At 38.2% G+C, this 25,407-nt stretch overlaps 2 protein-coding genes across 2 annotated transcripts; both read right to left on the bottom strand.

Annotated features, from left to right (window-relative positions):
• Positions 1 to 20,712: 20,712 nt before the first annotated feature.
• Positions 20,713 to 20,947, bottom strand: PV07_05195 (uncharacterized protein; the record flags this gene model as incomplete). The annotated part of the gene is made up of 2 exons (XM_016392074.1): positions 20,713 to 20,839; positions 20,892 to 20,947. 2 exons carry the CDS (start codon positions 20,945 to 20,947, stop codon positions 20,713 to 20,715), a joined length of 183 nt encoding a protein of 60 aa, XP_016249593.1.
• A 1,388-nt stretch (positions 20,948 to 22,335) lies between these two features.
• On the bottom strand, positions 22,336 to 22,557 carry PV07_05196 (uncharacterized protein; the record flags this gene model as incomplete). Its single annotated transcript, XM_016392075.1, has 1 exon — positions 22,336 to 22,557. The coding sequence occupies one exon, from the start codon at positions 22,555 to 22,557 to the stop codon at positions 22,336 to 22,338; it is 222 nt and encodes a 73-aa protein (XP_016249594.1).
• Positions 22,558 to 25,407: the final 2,850 nt, after the last annotated feature.

The raw sequence follows: 25,407 nt of genomic DNA on the forward strand, positions 1-25,407 counted from the left end.
AGGTACTTCTATCACTATCTAGTAGTGTTTCCTTTGGCTATATAAGAGCGTTCTCTCCTCTCAGATAGTTAACTTAACCAAGCTTCCTAATAGTCACGTACATTACCTAAAGGGTACGATCCTATGAGCCAATCTACTCTATGTCCTCCGAACACTTATATAGGCTCTATTATTACGAGCTACTATATGACACGTGAGGTGTCCATAGGCAAACCCACGGTAGTTTACTTAGTGATATAGTAGGGAGGGACGCTATAGCTAAGACTAGAAACTAAGTATATAGTATATAGACCTATACGTATAGTAGATGATCATAAGGAACTTAATTCTATATAACGATTATTAACTACGAGGAGAACTATATAGCTAAGTGCGGCTATATACTACTCAGGATATATGTCTAATATATTACTCTATTAAATATATTAAATATATTAATATATTTCTAAGCTAATCTAGGTATATTACTCTATTACCCCGCTTAGTTATACTAATATATTTTACTAAGACGTTAGCGTTTAATATATTCTCCTCAGTAGACCTTCCTTCCTACCTCTCTCCCTTAGCCTCCTATATAGTTAGTTTATAATACCTCCCCCTCCTTTAACGTATACGTTACTCTTAACGTACTTAAGGTAAGCGTATCCCTTTCCTTCTACCTTTTACTTCCTCCTTATGACTAATTATGCTAAAGGTTCTAAAACCCCCTCAATCCTAATAATACCGTAACTTAAGTAACGCTATTATAAAGCTCGGCTCCTATACTCCTAATCCCTACCTAGAGTGTACTAAATCGTACTCTATCTATATTATTCGTTATAGTTATTTAAAGTGCGGTCCCTATACTAAAAAGAATATAACCTATTATAGTTACTTTTCTAAGGCCGAGTTTGATTAACTTAAAGATAAGAAGTAGGAATTAATTTAGTAAGGTTAAGAGGCCTAGAATTTAATATTAACCTTAGCTAAGTAATTATTAGAAACTTAATAGTATATTACTAATATAAATAAAAGAGTAGATATCCTAACGAAGCGTTAGGAGGATATAGCGGATCGTAAGGCGGTAACCTTAGGTCTACTAGATAATAGTAATAGTGTAGATATAGCGGTAATAGATACGGATCCCTTTATTTAGGATAATCCGGCTTTTAACGTAGTTATTTTTTCTAATCTATCCCTCCCTTTTCCTAAGTTTAGGGATACGGAGTAGCCTCCTAAGTTATCTAATTAATGATTCTTTAGTACTATTATTCTTTATTCTACTTTCTAGGCTTAATTCTAGATAATCTAATATAGTATCGGTAGTATTTAATAATAAGTATCTTAGGTACGTTTTCTCCTAGTTCCTAGGTATTAGGTTCTATTATTAACTAATATACTAGATATTACGTCAGTATTAGGAATCCTCAGTAGGCTAATATTTTTTTTCTAGTTTCGTTTCTTACATTCCGCATAGTTCTACGTTAGTTATTCTTCGCTAGCGTTTAGTATTAGCCTTATTTTCTAGTTCTAGTTCTTTTAGAATAATAGGCTACGTATCTATTCTTTAATAGTATTCCTTCTTCACTCTAGATAGTAAGTTATCGCTATATTCCTAAGTATTCTCTAAATCGTTATATCCTAACTACTTAACTAGATATATATCGATATACTTAATAGCTTCTAATCTAGGGCTAAAGTTAACTAACCTCTTAATCTTATACTTTAGTTCTCCTATTTCCTTATCGATCTCTACTAGTCCTAGTTTCGCGTTTAGATCCCTATATAGTTCTAGTAGAGATTTATAGAATACTAGATATATTTCTAGTATCTTTAGGAGATCTAGTTCGTATATAACTAGTCCTAGTTTCTTTTTAATACGATATAGTCTAATTTTAGTATAATCTAGTTTATCGCTTAGTCGTTTTATTTTAATGTTTTTTCTTCTTATATAGACTATCCCTCCCTCTCTAAGATCTAGTCCCTTAGATCTTCTTTTATTTTCTCTTTTTATTATTTTTTCTGATATTTTCTATAATTCCTTTTATATTATATTATATAGTTTTTTTATTTTATCGACCTTAATCCTTACTTCTTCTAATATTAGTTTTTTAAATTTTAATGTCTTAAATATATTTAGATAGTATCTATATATTACGTAAAATAGTAACACTCCTATTACGATAGTACTATTATTAAATGCTATTTATGCCGTTAGTAGTAGTTATACCTAATTATCTTATTAGTAGTTAACGTAGTATCGTAAATATTATTCTAGTGTTTAGTTTATCCTTTCCGTTTAACTATCTATCTATAAGTAGTATACTATTAATAACTTTATATCTATTCTTAAGAGGTCTATTAAGGATTACTAAAATTATAATGTGAATAGCTTATCTCTATCTAAGATTATTTCATTTAGTATTCCGTATTATAATATAACTATTCTAATGAATAAGTATACTAGATCTTTTATTATTACCTTTTTAATAAATAATAGTATATATATATACTTCGTTAGTCTTTCGATAACTACTATAATACTATTATACTCTTTACTTATAAGAGATTCCTAAGATATTAATAGTTTTATAATAAAGTTAATTATAATAGAGTCCTACGGTTTATTTAGTATTTATAGTACTATAAGTAATCTATATGATTTATATCGTTCTTTTTTTATTTTCTTATAGATATCGTATTTTCTAATATATTCTTTAACGTCTTTTCTAAGTCCTTTCTATATAAAGTCTCTTATAATTAACTCGATCGTTTTTATAATTCTAGGATACTCTATAAGTTAGCTATTATATCTCTCTTTTATAATATCCTATTTTTACTTTTTAATTAGCTTAATATCTATAATTACTAAATTATAGTCGTATTCTCTATATTATAGTGTCTATCTATTAGCCTTAAGTAGCGTATTAGGTTTAGGTCCTACTACCCCTATATAATCTAGTCTTTTACTTAATATATCTACCTAATTATTTTTAGTTCCTTTAATATAGTAGATTCTAAAGTCGTATCTTACTAAAGTTTCTACCTATCTCACTTATCGTCTATTTAGGTCCTTTATCGTTATTTAGTAGATAAGGTTTTTATAGTTAGTGAATATCTATACTAAATACTTTACTCCTTCTAGGTATACTCTCTATTATTATAGTACTTCTATAATAGTGAGTAATTCTTTATTATAGATATCGTAGTTTAATTCTAGTTAAGTTATTTATCTTAAGTAATATACTATAGGTTATAATTAGCTATTCTTATCTTTCTATATAAGATATACCTCTATTACCTTATCTAATATATTAGTTTCGAGTATTAACTCTTTTTCTAGGTCGAATAATATAAGGATAGGTATAGAGATTATCTATCTCTTTAGTCTCTTAAAAGCGTATTTATATTTATTATCCTAGTTAAAGATATAGTCTTTCTTTATTAAATTCGTTAGAGATACTACGATTCTTAAAAATCCTTAGATAAACCTCCTATAGTAGTTAATAAGACCTAAGAACTATTATACTTCTTTTATACTTATTAATATAAGCTAGTTATTAATAGTCTAAACTTTATTAGGGTTTAGCGCTAGTCCTTATAATAATACGATATAGTCTAGGAATACTATCGTATATATATAAAATTTATATTTACTTAATTTAATCAGTAAGTCCTTTTCTTTTAGTACTTATAGGACTTTTCGTACGTATTAGATATATTTATCGTATATTTTGGAAAATATAAGGATATCGTCTAAGTAGGCGACGATAAACTTATCTAAGTATTCTCTTAGGGTATCGTTAATAAGTTCTTAGAAGGTAGTTAGTACGTTAGTCAGTCTGAAGGGCATTACCTAGTACTTATATAGACCCTATCTAGTCCTAAATACCGTCTTCTACTCTTCTCCTTCCTTTATCCTTACCCTATAGTAGGCGTCTTTAACGTTAATTACTAAGAATTATTTAGCTTCTAAGAGTCGGTCCTATAATTTATCGATTCTTAGTATTAGATATCGATTTTTCTTTATTATCGCGTTAAGGCGTCTATAGTTAATATATAGTCTTAATCCCCCGTCCTTTTTTAGTATAAAGAGTACTATATAAGCTACTTTCGACTTTAAAGGTCTAATAAACTCTTTTATAAGGTATTTATTAATATACTCTTTAAGGAAGTCTTCTTCTTTTTTAGATATTAGGATTAGTCGTACGTAGTATTCTAGATTATTCTCTTCTTCTAAGGGTATCTTATAATCCTATAGTTTATATTCTAGTAAGGCCGTATTACCTTCTCTTTCTTTAGTAAGGTCTTTAAAGTCTTTATATTCTAGTAGTATCTCCCTAATACTAGAGCTAGCTAGTATACGTTCTATTAGTCGCACTAAAATCGTTCTTTTTAGAGCCTTTAAGGATAATTAGTCCTCCCTTTATATAGTACTATATTTCGTAAATATTACTATTCTCGTTTACTAGTTAATAGTTAGGTTATATTTTTAAAGCTAGTCTATTCCTAAAACTACGTTATATCCTAGGATATCTATTATATCTAGGTTTATTATTTCCTTATATTTCGTAATTATTAACGGAACGTTTTTCATTTCTATTATTACCTATCTTAATAGTTATCTATCTATTATCTTTAAGGGGTATAGAAGTCTTTTCTTTACTTTATATTTATATAGTTTTCTAACTATAGTTATACTCGTATAGTTCCGGTTAGCTCCTAAGTTAATTATGATAGTAATCTAGATATTCGCTAATTCTACCGTAAGAGTTACGTAGCGATTGTCTAATATAGTCATTTCTCTTAACTTCTAAGGCTTTCTAACTCTTAGGTTATTATTATAACTCCTCTACCTTATTAAGTTATCACTTATAAGTTTTTTAGTTAGTATATATATTACTCTCTATCCTATTAGTACTTAGTATTAAAATACTCTTCTAATATATTAAATATCTTAGGGTATATTAGGATATTTTTAACGTCTAAGTTAATATTATAAATATATTAGTACTTTATCTTTATATCGCATTTCTCTTTATTTAGGTAGTAGAAGTTATCCGCTATGAAATTTCCGTCTACTCTATTATTAACTATTTCTTTAATAATAAATAGCCTATACGGATCTCCTCCGCCATTATTACTATCGGTAAACATTATATTTAGTATACCTTCTTAGTAATGTAAGTATAACTCTCTCCTCTATTAGTATTCTTATTTATTATATATTCGGCCTACCTCTATAAGGTTAGTATAGACTCCTCTAAGTATTAGTATATAGAGCTATCTCGGGTCGACATTCTAATAATATAAATGATCTCCGTATTACTATTAGTAGTCTTTATCTTCGTACGAAAGTCTTTTATAGTAATAGTCTAGATCTTTACGCTCGTTAATCACCTTTCTATTCCTTAATAGTCCTAATATTGATAGAATTAGTTTAAGAATAACTCCTTTTTCTCACTATACTCCTTTAAGTTCGTTTCTTCTAGTAATAATTCTCTTTATAGTCTCCTCTAGGAGTCTTATTTTAACTATCACTAGTTCTATTAGTTAATAGATATATATATCTTCTTTATATTCACACTCTTAGTTCTAGTACTATTTTATATTGATTTTCTTAAGTAGTAATTATAGTAATCTAAAAGGATTATAAACTACGTATTAATATAGTATATTAAGATAATACTTAGTCTTATAGTTATCTATCTTCTAGAAGTTAGTAACGATCTTAATATTATACTTATCACTTTCTAATACTACGTACTATTAGTATATAGTATCCTCCCCTAGTATAAGGTTCTTATTTAGTTCTTAGATAATAACGTTATTATTTACGTAACCATTATAAAGTATATATATTAGTCGGTAATCTATAAGTAGGTTAATATCGTCGTATAATTCTCCTATATTAGTCTACGCTTCTCTAATATACGCGACTACCTAGTAGTCCTAGCATCTTTCGTAGGTATAGACTAGTTATACTATTCTAGTACCTTCTGATACTATTATTATATTAAGGCTTTATTCTTATGGTAGTATAATTAGTATTATAAACGCTTTATCACCTTTTCTTATATGCGAATATATCCCTAGAATAGTATATCCCGCCTCTATAGCCTAGTAGATTTCTATCGTAATTAAAACTAGTTTATTAGCTAACTACCTTAGATCGAATATAGGGTGGAGATACTCCACTTTTAGTCCGTAATTATCTTTATATTAGTATTTTAATAATCTTTAGTAAAGTATAATTATTATTATTTCCTTATTATTATATTTAATCACGATAAATATAGTAGATTCTTCTAGTTCTAATATATATATTATCTAGAATCCTTATTCGTTATTAGTATCCTTATAGTTAGCCCTAAATACTTCCTAACGCTTTAGCTTATTAGCTTATCTTACTACTCTTCTTTATTGTTTTAGAAACTATCTACTCCTAATCTTTTCTAAGTAGTAAGTTATATATCTATTATTATAGTACGCTATCTATAATAAGAGCTAATACTATAATTCTTCTTATTATTCCTATTCTTCTAAGGTAGCTTCCTCCTTAGGTTTTATATCTTATTTAGATCTACCTATCTCCCTTTGAGATTCCGTACCTAGATAGTCCTCCTATACTATATTACTCTGACTATCGGCTACTATCTAAGCTTCCTATAAAGTATTAGCCTTTATTTCTTCATAACTAGCTATATTATCGTCTATTATATATAGTATTAGACCGTTCTTATAATCTTTTATATAGTATCTGGATTTTCCGTATCTATAGTATAGATTGTTTTTCTTACGTTTCTCTCGCTCTAACTATAGTAATCTACGAGACCTATTATTCCTAACCTTAGATTATCCTCCTCGTACTTTCTAGTGAGTAGAACTACCGCGTTAGATTATATCTAAGTCTATCGGTTCTCCGTAGTATTATTTATTCTTATAGGTCGTACCCCCTATAAAAGTCCCTTTTCTTTCTATCTAGCGTTTATATAACTAGTTATCAGTCTCGATAGAGAGTTTAATAAGTAATTTATACTCGTTAGGACGATCTATCCCTATCCTATCTTTAATCGAATCCTTTAGTCCCTAATAATAGACTAAGGTAAAAGCTTTATCTTCCTAATCTAGTTTCGAAGTATAGCGTTAGAATATAGTATAATACTACGTAGCGGATCCTATCTACTTAAGTTAATGGATCCTCTAGGCTACTAACTATTCCTCTCTTAGTATCCTAAAGATCTACTTAATTCTTTCTTCAAAAACTAAGAAGTTTCCAAAGATTTCATTTATCTCTAGGCTTCGCTACGCTAGTATAGAGCCGAGGTAATCCCCTATAATAGGTTTAAACTACTTAAACGCTAACCCGCGTAGCTAAAGTCCTATAAATAAAACTTTTTCTACGTAGGTAGAGTATTTAGTATATTATAAGGTAAATACCGCCTTTAACTATATAAGATATATACTAAGTTTACTTCTATCTCTATAGTACTATTTAACCTTAAGGTCGTCCTTTATCTTTCCGGCCTCCATATTATTAATAGTTAAAGTAGTAACGCTTATAGTAGAGGTATTAGGTTACTAAGTGAGCCTAAGCTTAGGTGACTTAGGGTTAGAGCTACTAGATATTATTATTGATTCCGCTACTATCTAAGATAGTAGTTAATATATTACGAGCTACTATATAATACGTAAGGTATCCATAGGTAAACCTACGGTAGTTTACTTAGTGATATAGTAGGGAGGGACGCTATAGCTAAGACTGGAAACTAAGTATATAGTATATAGACCTATATATATAGTAGATGATTATAAGGAACTTAATTCTATATAACGGTTATTAACTACGAGGAGAACTATATAGCTAAGTGTGACTATATACTACTTAGGATACATATCTAATATATTACTCTATTAAATATATTAAATATATCAATATGTTTCTAAGCTAATCTAGGTATATTACTCTATTACCCCGCTTAGTTATACTAATATGTTTTACTAAGACGTTAGCGTTTAACATGTTCTCCTTAGTAGACCTTCCTTCCTACCTCTCTCCCTTAGCCTCCTATATGGTCGGTTCGTAACACCTATCTAGTTCTGAACACTATCTTCCACTCCTCTCCTTCCTTTATTCTTACCCTATAGTAGGCGTCTCTAACGTTAATTACCGTAAACTATTTAGCTCCTAAGAGTCGGTCTTATAGTTTATTAATTCTTAGTATTAGATATCGATTTTTCTTTATTATCGCGTTAAGATATCTATAGTTAATATATAGTCTTAATCCCCTATCCTTTTTTAGTATAAAGAGTACTATATAAGCTACTTTTGACTTTAAAGGTCTAATAAACTCTTTTACTAGGTATTTATTAATGTATTCTTTAAGAAAGTCCTCTTCCTTTTTAGATATTAAGATTAGTCGTACGTAGTATTCTAGATTATTTTCTTCTTCTAAGAGTATCTTATAATCCTATAGTTTATATTCTAGTAAGGCTACGTTACCTTCTCTTTCTTTAGCGAGGTCTTTAAAGTCTTTATATTCCGGTAGTATTTCCCTAATACTAGAGTTAACTAATATACGTTCTATTAGTCGCACTAAAATCGTTCTTTTTAGAGCCTTTAAGGATAATCGGTCCTCCCTTTATATAGTACTATATTTCGTAAATATTACTATCTTTATTTACTAGTTAATAGTTAGGTTATATTTTTAAAGCTAGTCTATTCCTAAAACTACGTTATATCCTAGAATATCCGTTATATCTAGGTTTATTATTTCCTCATATTTCGTAATTATTAACGGAACATTTTTCATTTCTATCGTTACCTATCTTAATAGTTATCCATCTACTATCTTTAAGGGGTATAGAAGTCTTTTCTTTACTTTATATTCATATAGTTTTCTAGCTATAGTCGTACTTATATAGCTTTAGTTAGCTCCTAAGTTAATTATAATAGTAATCTAAATATTCGCTAATTCTACTATAAGAGCTACGTAGCGATTATCTAATATAGTTATCTCTCTTAACTTCTAAGGCTTTCTAACCCTTAGGTTATTATTATAACTCCTCTACCTTATTAAGTCGTCACTTATAAGTTTTTTAGTTAGTATATATATTACTCTCTATCCTATTAGTATTTAGTATTAAAATACTCTTCTAATATTTCTAATATCTTAGGGTATACTAGGATATTTTCAATATCTAAGTTAATATTATAGACGTATTAATACTTTATCTTCGTATCGTATTTTTCCTTATTTAGGTAGTAGAAATTATCCGCTATAAAATCTCTATCTACTTAGTTATCGACTATTTCTTCAATAATAAATAGTCTATACGGATCTCCTCTACCGTCACTACTATTAGTAAACATTATGTTTAATATACCTTCTTAGTAATATAGGTATAATTCTCTTCTCTATTAGTATTCTTATTTATTATATATTTAGCCTACCTCTATAAGGTTAGCGTAGACTCCTCTAAGTATTAGTATATAGAGTTATCTTAGATTAACGTTCTAGTAATATAAATAATCTCTATATTACTATTAGTAGTCTTTATCTTCATATAAAAGTCTTTTATAGTAATAGTCTAGATCTTCTTATTCGTTAATTACCTTTCTATTCCTTAAGGGTCCTAATATCGATAGAATTAGCTTAAGAATAACTCCTTTTTCTCACTATACTTCTTTAAGTTTATTTCTCTTAGTAATAATTTTCTTTATAGTCTCCTCTAGAAGTCTTATTTTAACTATCGCTAGTTTCATTAGTTAATAGATATATATATCTTCTTTATATTCGTACTCTCGATCCTAGTACTATTTTATATTGATTTTCTTAAGTAGTGATTATAGTAACCTAAAAGAGTTATAAACTACGTATTAGTGCGGTATACTAAGGTAATACTTAGCCTCGTAGTCGTCTATCTTCCTAAAGTTAGTAGCGATCTCGATATTATACTTATCACTTTCTAGTACTATATACTATCGGTATATAGTATCCTCCCCTAGTATAAGGTTCTTATTTAGTTCTTAGATAATAATATTATCGTTTATATAACCGTTATAAAGTATATATATTAGTTAATATCCTATAAGTAGATCGATATTATTATATAATTCTCTAATATTAGTCTACGCTTCTCTAATATATACGACTACCTAGTAGTCCTAGTATCTTTCGTAGGTATAAACTAGTTATACTATTCTAGTGCCTTCTAGTACTATTATTATATTAAGACTCTATTCTTACGGCGGTACGATTAGTATTATAAACGCTTTATTACCTTTTCTTATATGCGAATACATTCCTAGAACTATATATCCTATCTCTATAGCCTAGTAGATTTCTATTATAACTAAAACTAATTTATTAGCTAGTTATCCTAAGTCGAATATAGAGTAGAGATATTTCACTTCTAGTCCATAATTATCTTAGTACTAACATTTTAGTAATCTCTAGTAGAGTATGATTATTATTATTTCCTTATCGTTATATTTAATTACGATAAATATAGTAGATTCTTCTAGTTCTAATATATACATTATCTAGAATCCTTATTCGTTATTAGTATCCTTATAGTTAGCCCTAAATACTTCCTAATACTTTAGCTTATTAGCTCGTCTTATTACTCTTCCTTATTATTTTAGAAACTATTTACTCCTAATCTTTTCCGAGTAATAGATTATATATCTATCGTTATAATACGCTATCTATAATAAGAGCTAATACTATAATTCTTCTTATTGTTCCCGTTCTTCTAAGGTAGCTTCCTCCTTAAGCTTTATATCTTATTTAGATCCACCTATCTCCTTTTGAGATTCCGTACCTAGATAGTCCTCCTATACTATATTACTCTAACTATTAGTTACTATCTAAGCTCTCTATAAAGTATCGGCCTTTATTCCTTTATAACCGGCTATACCGTCGTCCATCATATATAGCGTTAGACCGTTCTTATAATCTTTCGTACAATGTCTAGATTTTCCATATCTATAGTATAGATTATTTTTCTTATGTTTCTCTCGCTCTAACTATAGTAATCTATAAGACTTATCATTCCTAACCTTAGGTTATCCTCCTTACGCTTTTTAGTGAGTAGAACTACCGCGTTAGATTATGTCTAAGTCTATTAGTTCTTCGTAGTATTATTTATTCTTATAAGTCGTACCCCCTATAAAAGTCCCTTTTCTTTCTATTTAGCGTTTATATAACTAGTTATTAGTCTCGATAGAGAGTTTAACGAGCGATTTATACTTATTAGGATAATCTATCTCTATTCTATCTTTAACTAAATCCTTTAGCCCCTAATAATAGATTAAGGCGAAAGCTTTATCTTCCTAATCTAATTTCGAAGTATAATATTAGAATATAGTATAATACTACGTAGTAGATCCTATCTATTTAAGTTAATAGATCCTCTAGGCTACTAACTGTTCCTCTCCTAGTATCCTAAAGATCTACTTGATTCTTTCTTCAAAAACTAAGAAGTTTCTAAAGATTTCGTTTATCTCTAGGCTTCGCTACGCTAATATAGAGCTAAGGTAATCCCCTATGATAGATTTAAACTATTCAAACGCTAACCTATAGAGCTAAAGTCCTATAAATAAAACTTTTTCTGCGTAGATAGGGTATTTAGTACGTTATAAGATAAATACCGTCTTTAACTACATAAGATATATACTAAGTTTACTTCTATCTCTATAGTACTATTTAACCTTAAGGTTATCCTTTATCTTTCTAGTCTCTATATTATTAATAGTTAAGGTAGTAACACTTATAGTAGAGGTATTAAGTTACTAGGTAAGTCTTAGCTCGGGCGACTTAGGGTTAGAGCTACTAGATATTATCGTTAAGTCTACTACTATCTAAGCTAATAGTTAATGTGTTATAAGCTACTATATAATACGTAAGGTATCTATAAGTAAACCTACGGTAGTTCGCTTAGTAATATAGTAGGGAGAGACGCTATAGCTAAGACTAGAAACTAAGTATATAGTATATAGACCTATATATATAGTAGATAATCGTAAGGAACTCGATTCTCCGTAACTATTATTGACTACGAGGAGAACTATATAGCTAAGTATAGCTATATACTACTTAGGATATATATCTAATATATTACTCTATTAAACATATTAAATATATTAATATATTTCTGAGCTGACTTAGGTATATTACTCTATTACCCCGCCTAGTTACGTTAATATGTTTACTAAGACACTAGTATCTGATATATTCTCCTCGGTTGACCTTCCTTCCTGTCTTTCTCCCTTAGCCTCCCATATAGTCGGTTCGTAATAAGGGGAGACACTTTAACGCTATAGCCTACTTAATTATGGATAATATCTAAACTCTCCTTAATGGAAACCTACCTAATCTAGATACTTAGAGTATAGAATGTAACCTCCTAGTATAGAGAGAGATACTTACCTAATATAGTTTTATAGAAAGGAATAACTTATACTAGACGGGAGTTCTTCTAGCGAACTATACTAACCTCCTTACGTTAGAAGGAAAGTTAGGATCTATAGTCCCTCTCGATACGTAAGTATAGAATACTAAAAATACTTTAATACTAGTAACTTACTAACTAGTTACCCGTTCTAAAACTAGGAACCTACTATAGCTATAGATTAAAAGTCTTATAGGACTTATAGGCCCCTCTAATACTTCCTCGAGACGCTAGAATATACGTATTACTTAATAAGATTAAACTCTCTCTCCGGTCCTCTTAGTCACTCCTCCGTTAGTCACCTTAGTTCCTATACGACCTTAGTAAGGATCTCTTCTAATACGGTTTAGCTTAGTAGATATAATATAAGGAAGTTTAATATAACTTATAAAACTAGGAGAAGAACATCCTATCATTAGGAGTCTAGAATAGGTAGACTAAATAAAAGCTAACCTAATTAATATCTTAAGCGTAGTAAAGCGACTACGGCCGTAGATAACGACTCCTAGACCTAAGTTACTAACTTTAACGATCTCCCTTAATCTAAGTATAAAGAAGCTAAAGATTTCAGGACTCTTCTATAGGATTAAGGTAGGATAGTAGCTTATAAGTTAGGGAATGCGTATTACTAGCTCTTCTAGTACCGTCTCTCTACTAAAATCTCTTAGGAGCGATATACCTAAGAACTTACTAAATCCGATTCTAAACCCTAGAAGTTCTATTATATTTATATAGGAGCTAATTTAAAAATATATTAAGTAAACGAATTACGGCTAGAATAAGCTATTAGTTAATTACGAAGATATTCAGAAATACTATAAATACGGCGTTGAAAAGATAGTCAATACGTTAAGTCTTCTCGCTAGGTATATATCCGAAAGGTACGCGTCTACCTATCTATATATAGCTAAAAAAGGGGTCGCTATATACCTAGAAGGACTAGAAAGAATCGCGGCCTAATATAAGGATCCGATAAAGAGCCTAATATAACTAATTAAGCGATAGAAGGAAGAACTTAAGACTTAGAGCTACTAGATCTTACCTAGATATCCTAACTATAAGATCGTTAACGTCTTAAATAGAGCTCTTCGGAGTGCGCTCTAGAGTCCTAGCCATAACGGATAGGTTAGTAGTTCCTTTATTAATACCGGGATCGCTATCTCTTAAAAAGAATCTTATGTAAAGTGCTCTATTATCTCGAGTTTAGCGTTTCTTTTTTAGATTAATTAATGCCGATAAGTAAATAATCTAGTAGATTTTAAGGCTTAGGGAGACGTTAATAATCTCTCTAGGTGACTTATTATCGTTAATAATAACTTAGTAGGCGCTAAAAACTACTAGCTTATCTTCATAACAGATAGGATAATATAGTCGTACTCTATCATTAACTCTTAATTCGGTCAGTTAAGCGATAGTAAGTTAGCGTTAGATATTTTTATTTGGTAGTTAAAGGAGCGTATTTTCAGTATCCTACCGCGAAATATCGAGTTAATATCTAACTACTAATAAGATAAAAGTAGCTATGGGCTTTAGGTAGTTAAGAACGCTCTTACGGTTATTAACGCTAACACTTACGAGAAAGTGCGTTTATAGGCTGCGTTATCTACCATTTAGGTCGATATCGAAGATCGCTTCCTGATCTCCTTAAAGATCTACTAGATAGTTAAGCGCTACCTAAAGTAAAGTGGGTAGGCGTTAACTCTCGCGAACATGAGCTCGAAGGAATTAGATTCTAGATAACTAGATAATTTTACGGAGGCTTTAAAGGGTATAAAGAAGAATTAATGATTCTAGGAGGGCTAGTGAAGCTAGTTAGGAGACTTAAGTAAGGTCGTTAAGAAAGCGAGCGATAATGAGAGGGATATAATGGGAAAGGTTTGGAGAGGACCTAAGATATAAGGCGGGCGAGCGAGGTGATTAGTCAGCTTTTAGCTATATATTATATAAGTAAACGTTACCACTCTCTGATTAGTCAGTTCGAGAGTACCACTTTAGCTTAGTAGTCTTTTCTTTTGTTATTCGCCTGGGCAGATAGAGAGGACAATAATAAGATAATCAATCAACTGCTTGACAAGATGTGAACGCGCCTGTTACCTACCGCCGTACGAGTTGGCGCCTATGGCTAGAAGCCTCGCCCCAGTTCACTATCTAGTCTTTAAAGTGATTATTATAATAGTTATTACAATAGATAATCTATCTTAGATAGCTATTTTATAGCCTATTTTATAGGTTTTATAGTAGATCTATTTATAGATACTAGTATCTATAAATAGAACTTTAGCGCGGGTTAGACCTAACCCGACCCGACCCGACCTATGTCAGAGCCTAACTATAAGAGATATCCGTTATCTTACCTCTTTCCCTTACCTCCCTCTTCTATATACGCTATCTATCCCTTACGTACGCTATCCTTATATCTTATCTCTCTTCACCTTACGTACGGCGTCCTATCTCTTTTCCCCTTACGTACGGAATATTATTTCTCCACTATACGTGACTGTTGGGCTTAGCCCTAGTTCCTCCGAACTGAGCCTCCTTTAGGGTTTAACCCGTCATGCGCTAGCCCATTTCTTAGTAGGTTAGGTTAGCCTAAGGAAAAACCCGACCTAACCTATGACCCGCCGGGCCGACTCGACCCATGTCAGAGCCTAATAAGAGTCGTAAGCTTCTCTTATACTTTAAGTCCTATATAACCTAAGTGGTTAGGATAGACCTATTGATATTAAGACCTACTATTCCCTCTGCCTATCTACCTATAGGCCATCCTTAAAGTTATACTAGAGAACAGAAAATCCTAGATATTGGCTTCCTCGACTAGCTAGTTAGCACCGGAGCGCTTCGTGCTACACTATAGTTTCTATACTATCTGATTTATGTTTGATGGGTACGGGATAAGAGGACTGCGTTTCCAATAACTACTCTAGGACTATTGGGGTGCTAATGTCTTGACCGGGATATAACGGTTGCTAATCGGGTAGCCGTCCTCTCTTTAGGAATTCAGACCTAGCCCCAGCCTCCGGAGTGCTCTAGTTAAAGATATTGTCGCGCTCTTCTTGGATATCTTCCGGAGGAGCTGATAGCCGAGTAGACACGAGCGCGTGATGAGCTCGAATACGTTAGCCTGGGCTATACGGTGGTCGCTATAACGGTCGCCGCATAGATAATAATGGTAACTAGCCTCTCAACCGGTGAGGCATTTAATGGCTTTGAATAGGCTTTCGCTTAGTGGTCTGCCAATGCTAGCTAACCATTTGCAGTTTACATTTCTTGCCTCCTATCGGTATTGCTCCTTGGTGAAATAGTTGGCTCTCAATAATAGATACGTTCTATCCCTATAACGAGAATTATATCCTATTTTGACGAGTTGCCTTGGTATATCCTGGGCTCCACAACCTGATGGCTTTGTGGTGTCCTCTCCTGGCCTCTCGTCCACACCCTTCGACGTAGGCGGCTCCTCTAGACGCCTTTAATTGACCGGCGGCTGAGGGAGTAGGAAGATTGGCTCGCGAGTTGGCTCTGAAACAACGAGTTATTGTATTTTCAGATCGCGCAGAGATGGGACCGCTGTCCACCGAGGAGGATAGATTTGCCTAACAACGCGGTTACCCGCTCATGTGACCTCTGTACTCTACCTTCGTCTCGGATTAGAGCCCGTAGACAAAGGTCCGCTTCTTGTCCGCGTATCGCTTGTCGTTTGTCCTCTCATCCTCAATCTCTTCAGGGGTCATTCTCGCGAGGCATTTCGCCCTGTAGTGATTGGCATACCTTAGTTCAAAGTGATATAAGGCGAAACCGACCCAAGAAGCTGCAACCAAGGCGACCGTGACTTTTAGAGGCCAACGGTAAGTCGGGCCATACTTGCTCAGGAACAGCTCACTGCCGATAATTCCCCCCAGATTGCCGTACCCGTTGATTCCCAGAAGGACCGTTCTCTTTCCTGGCTCCGGCGTGTTACCTGCGAGCCATGCAATCAAGATCGGATAGGAGATGTTACTGCCGGCAAGGAGGACAACAAGGCCACCATAGCGTGCATGGACGTGGGACAGCGGGAGAGTGATGTCGCAGATGAGTCCAATAATCACAATGGTAAGGCCGAACAGAATATGCATGGTCCTCTCATGGAAGTGATCGGACGAGTAAGCAACAGCCAGGACCAAGATGGCACTTAATACGTATGGAGGCACGGTCATCAGGTTGGCCGTGGCCCCTGAGTAGCCCAGGCCCTTTGCACGGTCAGTTCGTGCATGACATTCGACCGGCGTAGTTTTGTCTTACCTGAACGACAAGGGGAAAGAAAATGCTGAAGCCGTAAGATGATACAGCTGCGAGAGTGTTGAAGGGGACAATGGCCCAAATCTTCCAATCTGTAAAAGCCTCGATCACATCGCGCTTGGTAATCTTTCGGTGGGCGGCCGGGTCGGACTGGGTGTCGATAATCATACGCCGCACCGCATAGGCTCGTTCTGTCGTGTCTAGAAACCAGGCCTTATCGGGGCTAGGAGCCATCCAAATCGGAGTGATCAAAGCGACGAACATGGTGATTGCTCCCTCCAGAATAAAGAGGTATTGCCATCCATACAGGGGTCCTCGGATGTGGAAACACCCGTACGCTATCAAGCCACCAAATGCCCCAGCGATAGCGTAGAAAGCCTGGAAAATGGCAATCCGTAAGGCAAGGTCGAATCGAGGGTACCAGGTGGCTAGATAGGAGGTGCATGTTGGAAAAAAGCCGGCCTCAAAAAAGCCCATCAACAGACGAAGGGCGATGAATTGTGCCTGATTCTTGACAAAGGCGTGAAACAGTGTGAGAAGTCCCCAGCAAAAGGCAATTATAGCCAACCAATGTGGCTGTCCAACCCTTTTGCCGATGGCCGCTGAAATCGGCTGGAATGGCACAAAAGTCGCAAAGAAGAGAGAGCTGGCCGTATTGAGTGCGGTCTTGGGCATTCCCAAGTCATCGGTAAATCCATCTGTCTGTGCATTTCCGATATTGCTACGGTCCAGACCGTTCAAGAGATAAATGATGACACAGAATGGCAGGACGAAGAGGTCAATCTTGCGGTTGAGGGACCTATGGTGACGCTTTTCTTCGGGGGCGGAGGGCACATATCCCCCTGTCTTCGTTGCGTAAAGTCCTTGTGGACGCTCATCGCCATGTCCAACCTTGGAGATCTCCCCATTCGCCTCAGCCTGCTCAGCATGCATTACAGGTCCAAATTTCTCAGCGTCCATCTTGGAAACAGGCCAGTGGTCCCAGGAGGAGTAAAAGGATGGTTCAGCGATTCAAGCGAGAATCTCAACTCGTTATTCTCGAGTCGGAACCGGAAATGCTCTCGGATTGAACACGGGCTAGTCTTGGACTGTGTCCTACCCGGAACAAACAAAGTGCTCGTTGGCAGGGTGTGGTAAAGCGAGCCCCGCAAGGGGAACACCCCCCGCTGCAGACTCTTTTCCCGGGTAGTTCAGTCCCGGCCAATTCCTGGTTCCGCGAGGTGCGTCCTGATAACCTTTTGCAACACCCCTTCTTGGCAGTATGTTTTGATACCTATCAAGATCTGCAGCGGGGCACATCATATTCGAACAATCGTCTACGGCTCCTCTACCCAGGATCTCTTTCAAACCTGTCCACGATGGCCAGAGCTTCTCAGTCGAAAAGAGAATCTCACCCGTCCACCGGGTGGTCTGTAGATGCCAACTTCATCCGGGCCGCGGTGAATAAAGCGGGTATCAATGCCCTACGAATGGCTCTCTACCAAGTCACTGCCGATCCCGACCTCGCGCTCATGAAAGTGACGAAGCAGAAGATCCGGGGCGGGGCTCTCTTTGACTACGTGCTGAGCGAGCAGGACATGTCGACCGTGCGTGAGAAGGCCGTCAAATATCTAGTCAAGGGCCCTCAAGAAAGCGTCCCCGAACCACCAACTGTTGCGGAGGCGACGAAACTTATGAATCTGTTTGCTGGTGTAACGCTCAATGATAGGGACATTCTGCCTGGTTACGAAGAACTCGCCTACGAAGAATTCCCTCGCGGGGTCCAATGGACAATTAAGCCTTCCATGACGACCTTAGCACAGCACAAGGTAGTCATCATCGGCGCAGGTCTTAGCGGCATTGCGGCAGCTATCCAGCTGAAGCGGCTTGGGGTCCCATACATTGTATACGAGCGACAGAAAGGGGTCGGAGGAACCTGGTTCTTGAACCAGTATCCAGAATGCCGCGTGGATACTCTCAGCTACCTCTTTCAGTATAAATTCGAGAAGAACTACCCTTGGGCGAGTTATTTTGCCTCGAGAGAGGAGAACCAAAGGTATATAGAGCAGGTCTCTAAAAAGTACGGTGTTTTTGAGGATATCCGCTTTCAGAAGGAGGTTGTGGCTGCAGCCTGGGACGAGTCACTAGGGACCTGGGACTTAACAATACAAGACAAGCAGTTTGGGGGAGAACAACACACACTAGCCCGGTCGATTATAAGCGCTAGCGGTCTCTTTGCAACGGCAAAGAAGCCCAATATACCCGGGATCCAGACCTTCAAGAACCCAATGTTCCACACAACGCAGTGGGACCACAGTGTGCCATATCAAGACAAAAACGTGGCAGTGATCGGCACTGGCTCGACGGGCACCCAACTCGTCCCTGGAGTTGCTCGGTCAGCAAAATCCGTCACCGTCTACCAGCGCACGCCTAACTGGATCGCGATATACGAGGGCTATAACTCCAAGGTCGACGCGTCCATGAAGTGGCTGTGCGATAACATGCCCTACTATTGGCACTGGTATGGCTACGCAGCATACTTTCGGAGTTTAGAACTTGCTCCTCTTCAGGTGCGAGATCACGAGTGGCGGGCAAAGGGTGGCTGTGTCAACGAGCGTAACGATACCATGCGCGAAGGCCTTACGAATTTTATCAAAATGAAATTTCATGACCGGCCTGACCTGGTGGAGAAGTTGACCCCTAAATATGCCCCTCTTATACGCCGACTCGTGGTTGATAATGGTTTCTACGATACTCTCAAAGAGCCGCACGTCGAGCTTGTCACTGAAGGGATCGATAGGATAACCTCTAAAGGAATCCTGACTAAAGATGGTATAGAGCGGGAGTTCGACCTCATTGTCTTAGGGGCCGGATTCGAAGTTGGCAAGTACTTCTACCCGATTGACTATGTCGGAAAGAATGGCACCAAGCTATCTTCGTGCTGGGAGAAGGACGGTGCTCGTTCTTACCTCGGAATGGTTATACCAGGCTTCCCGAATCTTTTCTCACTGTACGGTCCTAATCATCAACCACGAGGAGGAAGTCTTTTCTCCTGGGCCGAGATATGGGCTCGTTACGCGGTGAAAGCCGTCGTGTGGATGATTGAAAATAATGTTCGAAGTCTTGACGTCAAACAAGATGTCTTTGATGAATACCAAATAAGGCTCGACGAAAGGACTGCCACCCTTATCTGGGAGGAAGCCGGTGCCGGATACTATGTCAACGAATTTGGTCGACAAGGGGTCAACATGCCTTGGACCACTTCCGAGTATCACGAAATGATCATTAGCCCAAATCCAGCCGACTTTGAAGTGGACTACGATAGAGAAGGGGAGGACGAACAAAGCGCAAGACGACCGACGCCCAATGGATCTGCGTCGAATGACACGAACGGCGTTTACAACGATACCCTTCGCGGAGACACCAAATTGAGCCATAGCAGCGCTCTTGATCAACAACCAATTCTAGTATAATAGTTGCAATTGGACATCGGCTGAACACGCCAAAAAGGAGAGTCTTGTGATTTATGAGTTGCCCGACGCTGCCTCTTTCCTCGATTTGCTCATTTTGTGTGATGGGATAAATTCATGCATTTCAAAGTATAGATATAAGGAGCCATATAATCGATCTAGTGCGCACATGGCGCCCATTTGCCTCCTACGTTTTCAGCTACAGATCGTGACCACACGAATAAACCTTCCAGAACGGCCGGCGAAGGCGGGTCGGTCGGTCGGTCACTCCGCGATGGATACATATAGACACGTTACGAAGTCCCGATTCATCTCCTCAAGAAGATGTCTCTACGGTACAAAGTATCCCGGTTGTTGGGATCGGAGCGGAGCGAAGAGTAGAACAAAGGAAAGAGGCCACAATCGCCCAGGAGTCGTATTGACTCAATTGACTTAATGGCGCGTGTGCTGTGTTGGGCTATCTCTAAGGTATCTAAGAAGGAGAGGGGGGAGAGCTGCGTCAAGTGCAGTAGAAGTAGGTGGGCAGCCTATCCCAAGGTGGAAGGCGTGCCAGAGGTCATGTGACCCCAACACCAGTGACCCATTTTACCATGTGGTCATAGTATTCAGAGACGACTGGTAAATCAACAGCCAGCATGAATCCATGGGGAAGGCCGGGGTACACATTCAACTCGACTTCCACACTAGAACGACCGTCATTATGGTTTGATCATAGCTAACTTAGCACTAACTCACCCCGCAGCTTTCAGTGATTCCGCATAGGCGAGATCTTCGTCCCTCAGAGGATCCATGCCAGCTGCCTGAATTACTATAGCATGTCAGCTCAGTACGACCGAGAACGGCTTGCCGGGGTATTATCTTACGTGCGGGTGGCAGAGCAGCGTGTGAGGTTGCCAGTAAAGGGCTCGTTAAATAATCTGGAGTTGGCTCCGGAAGGTATTGAGCTGTACGGCCAAAGATCAGTTCACATCAGGAGCCCAAGGTTTCGGTGGCTTACCCCAAAATCATTTCATGGCTTTTCCATCGATGGTAGGGGCGTCAGAGTTCTGCTCGTAGCTTTCAAGCTCGTATTTGTCATGGGGGAACAGATCAGGGTGGCACAGCGCTGGGACATTAAGTAGTTGACCACGAATATTCCGCAACGCTCCCTCGTCTCCCAACTTGAGTGCCAATGCTGCAGCCTACCATGATTCTGCCGTCAGGAAACTAGGCGGGGGGATCACGAAAGCTGGTTTGTCTCCGTCAAACCTCCCTTACTGACCGTATTGGACCCAGCACTGGATCCGGCCAATATAATCTTCTGGGGGTCCACCTGCAGCTCAGAAGCGTGCTCGATCGTCTGAAAGGTTAGTCCAGGGAGTCAAATTAATGATCGGAAGAATCGGTACCCATTTGAAAGCGTCATATGCATCGCGAAATGGAGTTGGGAAGGGGTGTTCAGGTGCCCTAGATTAGATTAAGCCGAGGTCAATAAGAGTAGATCGATTCCCCTACTGTCGGTAAAGAGATCTTAATACCTATATATTTAACTATTTCGCTATATATCGAGAGATTATAGGCTATCTAGAGTCTCTACCACCTATCCTACACTATTTTCTAGTAGATTTAATATTTCTCTATCTAGTAGTAGTTATTAATAGGTCGCTAGAGCTCTATTTATAGTATAATTTTCGATATAAACTAAATTTATCTTCTATTTCAAGAGATATATATCTCTATTTATGTACTAACTATAGCTCTGGGAGGCTATCTCCTACTTCTTTCTATATGCTGCGTTTAATTATCGTCCACCCTTGGCACACTTGCTGATTTTTTGGATTTTTGCTCGTCACTGTAATAGTAGTACGCGTCATTTAAGGAGACAGAAGGCCAATTCCCAGGACCACCAAATTTACTGAGGCTGTAATAAAGCTTGATGCGCCCGACAGCAGAAACAAAACAGTTCTTGCAACCTCCTCAGGTTGCCCTATCCGGCCTAAGGCGGTCGTTTTCAGAAAAGTTTCTCTTTTGGGGTTGACAAAGTCTGTGAGCGGCGTTTGGATGACGCCTCCTGAACGAGGATCAGCATCTGTATGAAGAATGATACCGCAGAACTCACGGAGCTACAGCGTTCACCCGGATACCCTGTTGGACTGTTTCCCTCGCCACGGACTTTGTAAGCCCGATAACTCCCCATTTTCTAAACGGTATACGGAGAGGAATTAGGCGGTCCAGATTGTCCAGCAGTGCGCGATGCATTGACAATTGAACGCCCGTCTTGCATACATTGAATTTCGGCTCGTAGTGAGTTTTTGACGCCATCCAGATTTACCCTCAGAATTGTGTCCCAGTCATCGTCATCAAGAGTCTTGAGAGCAAATTGGACAGGAGCTATCTTCTTGGTTCGCGCGATACCGGCCATATTGGCCGCACCTGCAGCCAGTTAGCCACAGAAGCTCTGTCTTTCCAAGCTCCCGGCCAAACCATGAAGACTGCCAAAACGATCGACGACAGCTTTGACAGCATCGTTCATTGCTCTAGCTGATCCGACGTCACAGGCAACAGAAAGTGCACTACCACCTTCAGATTCTTTCTGTCGGGCGACTTCGTCAGGTGCTTGAATGTTTAACAAGCCTGCGTTTGACTGTTGCCGCGCCAATAGTAACGCTGTTGCTCGGACGGATGCCCGAGGCCGCTCCCGTGACGATGAACGTCTTGCCAGCTAGGTCGCCATATTGCATATCTGGCAGCTTGTGTCGGTGATCTGGAATAAGCTTCTGTCGTTTACGGTGAAGCAATCTTCCCGGTATAATGAACAACGAAATGTCTGTTCTATCGAAAACCGATTTGCAGTATAAAGCTACTCTACTGTGAGGCCAAAACCAGACACAGCAATGACAGTCTGGCAAAAGGCAGCATAAGCGGAAGCATTCACTCGAATTTTGAGTCCGCCGGAACCGGAAAATTCCTGATTCGAATACACAAACATATTTCAGGACCAGGTGGATGTTGAGATGACCGAAGACTGGGCTACCTGATGGAACCCGGACATTTTGAGGTTCCGGGAATTCTCTATCTCTCGAATTTCAGCCACATAAACATGGAAAGGTCGTCCGCACAAATCGATATTCTAAGAGCTCCTAATTCTATGCCGAAGGAAGCGGATGATATTCTTCGACACTTGGTGGTACTGGCGTGCTGGTTGCTGCTAATCTGAATCCCTCTCGGATCTCAGAAAGCTACTTGTATTCCGGACCAAAAACCGGAAACAGAAAGCCAAGAGGTCTGGTTAGTAGAACGTGCACGACTTCTTCGAACGTTGCAGTCTTGACACGAACAGATATATTCCGGCCGCAGCTCCTCGTCAAAAGGTTCACAGTGTTACAACACCGAGTTTCGTCTTAATCGCTGGAAATGGCTAAGACGGAAAAATCGGATCCCGTCCAAAATGGCTCGCCGCTACCGACGGAGGATTTCATTCGTCAGGCAGTCGATACGTCTGATCACAATGCTCTCCGATTGGCCCTGCTACAGTTTACAGGCGACAAGGAGCTAGAGGCGATGGTCGTTCGCAAGACGGCAATCCGCGGTGGAATGTCATTCTCACTCAGTGTTTCCGACCAGGACTGGGAAGTGGTGCGGGAAAAGGCTGTTGCATATTTGCGAAGACCGTCCGAGACTGTACCTCCTATACCAACCCGGGAGGACTGTTACAACTTACTCACGCTCTTCAGTGGCGAGAAGATGGAGCCTTCCCAAAAGCAATTCAGCTATGAAGAGCTAGCTTTGGAAGATTTTCCGCGCCAAGCACAGTGGACAAAGCCACCTCCGCCGGAAGTCCTAGAATCCTACAATGTGATTATCATCGGGGCTGGCATCAGCGGCATCGCTGCAGCACTCCAATTAAAGGGTCTCAACATCCCTTTCACGGTCGTGGAACGACAAGCTGGCATCGGGGGAACCTGGCTGCTAAATACGTATCCCGAAGCTCGTGTGGATACCTCAAGTTTCCTGTTCCAGTATAAATTCGAGAAGAACTACCAGTGGACCGAGCACTTCGCTTCAAGCCAGGAAAACCAGCTATATCTGAACTATATCGCCAAAAAGTATCATATCTATGACTACTTCCAGTTTAACCGAGAAGTCCTCGGTGCTACTTGGAACGATGCGGATTCTACCTGGACACTCCGGGTGACAAACAAAGACAGCGGTAGTGAAACATCTATGCAGGCGAAAATCATTATCAGTGCCTGCGGTGTCCTTTCGGCACCTCGCCTTCCTAAAATTGCTGGCATTGAGAATTATAAAGGCCAGATCTTCCATACTGCCTCATGGAACCACGCTTGCGACTTCAAAGCCGCTCGCTGCGCCCTGATCGGCACGGGGTCTACAGGAACACAACTGGCTCCGGGACTTGCACGGCTCGCCAAGTCTCTGTCTGTTTATCAGAGGAGTGCCAACTGGATCATCCCGATCAGCAATTACCGCCATCCCGTAGCTGAGCACCACAAGTGGCTATGTGACTCGATGCCATATTATTGGAACTGGTACTGTTATTCACTTTGGTGGCAAAGTCTACAGGTGGCGCCGCTCCAAGAACACGACCTAGATTGGCAGGCTAAAGGGGGCTTTATCAGTCAACACAATGACGCCCTCCGAGCGACCCTTACCAACTGGATCAAAGAGAAATTTGCCAGCAAGCCACAGTACATTGAAAAGCTGATTCCTGAGCACGCACCTATGGTCCGCCGACCTCCAGTCGATAACGGGTTCTACGACTGTCTACTAGAAGGCAATGTGGAGCTTATTACGAACAGGATCTCGCGCATCACTGAGACCGGTATTCTCACAGAAGATGGCCAACACCGCGAGTACGACGTGATTGTCCTCGGTTCAGGCTTCAAGCCCTTCACGATGTCGTCAATTGACTACGTCGGCCGTCACGGAATCACGCTAAAAGAGAGTTGGAAAAAGGATGGCGCTCGCACATACCTTGGTATGGCTATCCCCGGTTATCCAAATCTGTTCACCCTATATGGACCTAATCACCAGGGGCGTGGAAGTAGCATGCACTCCTGGGCCGAGCTATGGTCTCTGTACACTGTCAACTGCATTGTCCACATAATAGAGAAGAGGGCATCATCCATGGAAGTTCGAGAGGACATCTACACCAAGTATAACGAGGACCTGGACAAAGGTATCGAGAGAATGATATGGGAGTCGAAGGGATTCGGATATTATGTCAATGAATTTGGGCGTCAATGTGTCAACA

The sequence above is a fragment of the Cladophialophora immunda genome (genome assembly GCF_000835495.1).
Source record: "Cladophialophora immunda strain CBS 83496 unplaced genomic scaffold supercont1.3, whole genome shotgun sequence".
NCBI lineage: Eukaryota > Fungi > Ascomycota > Eurotiomycetes > Chaetothyriales > Herpotrichiellaceae > Cladophialophora > Cladophialophora immunda.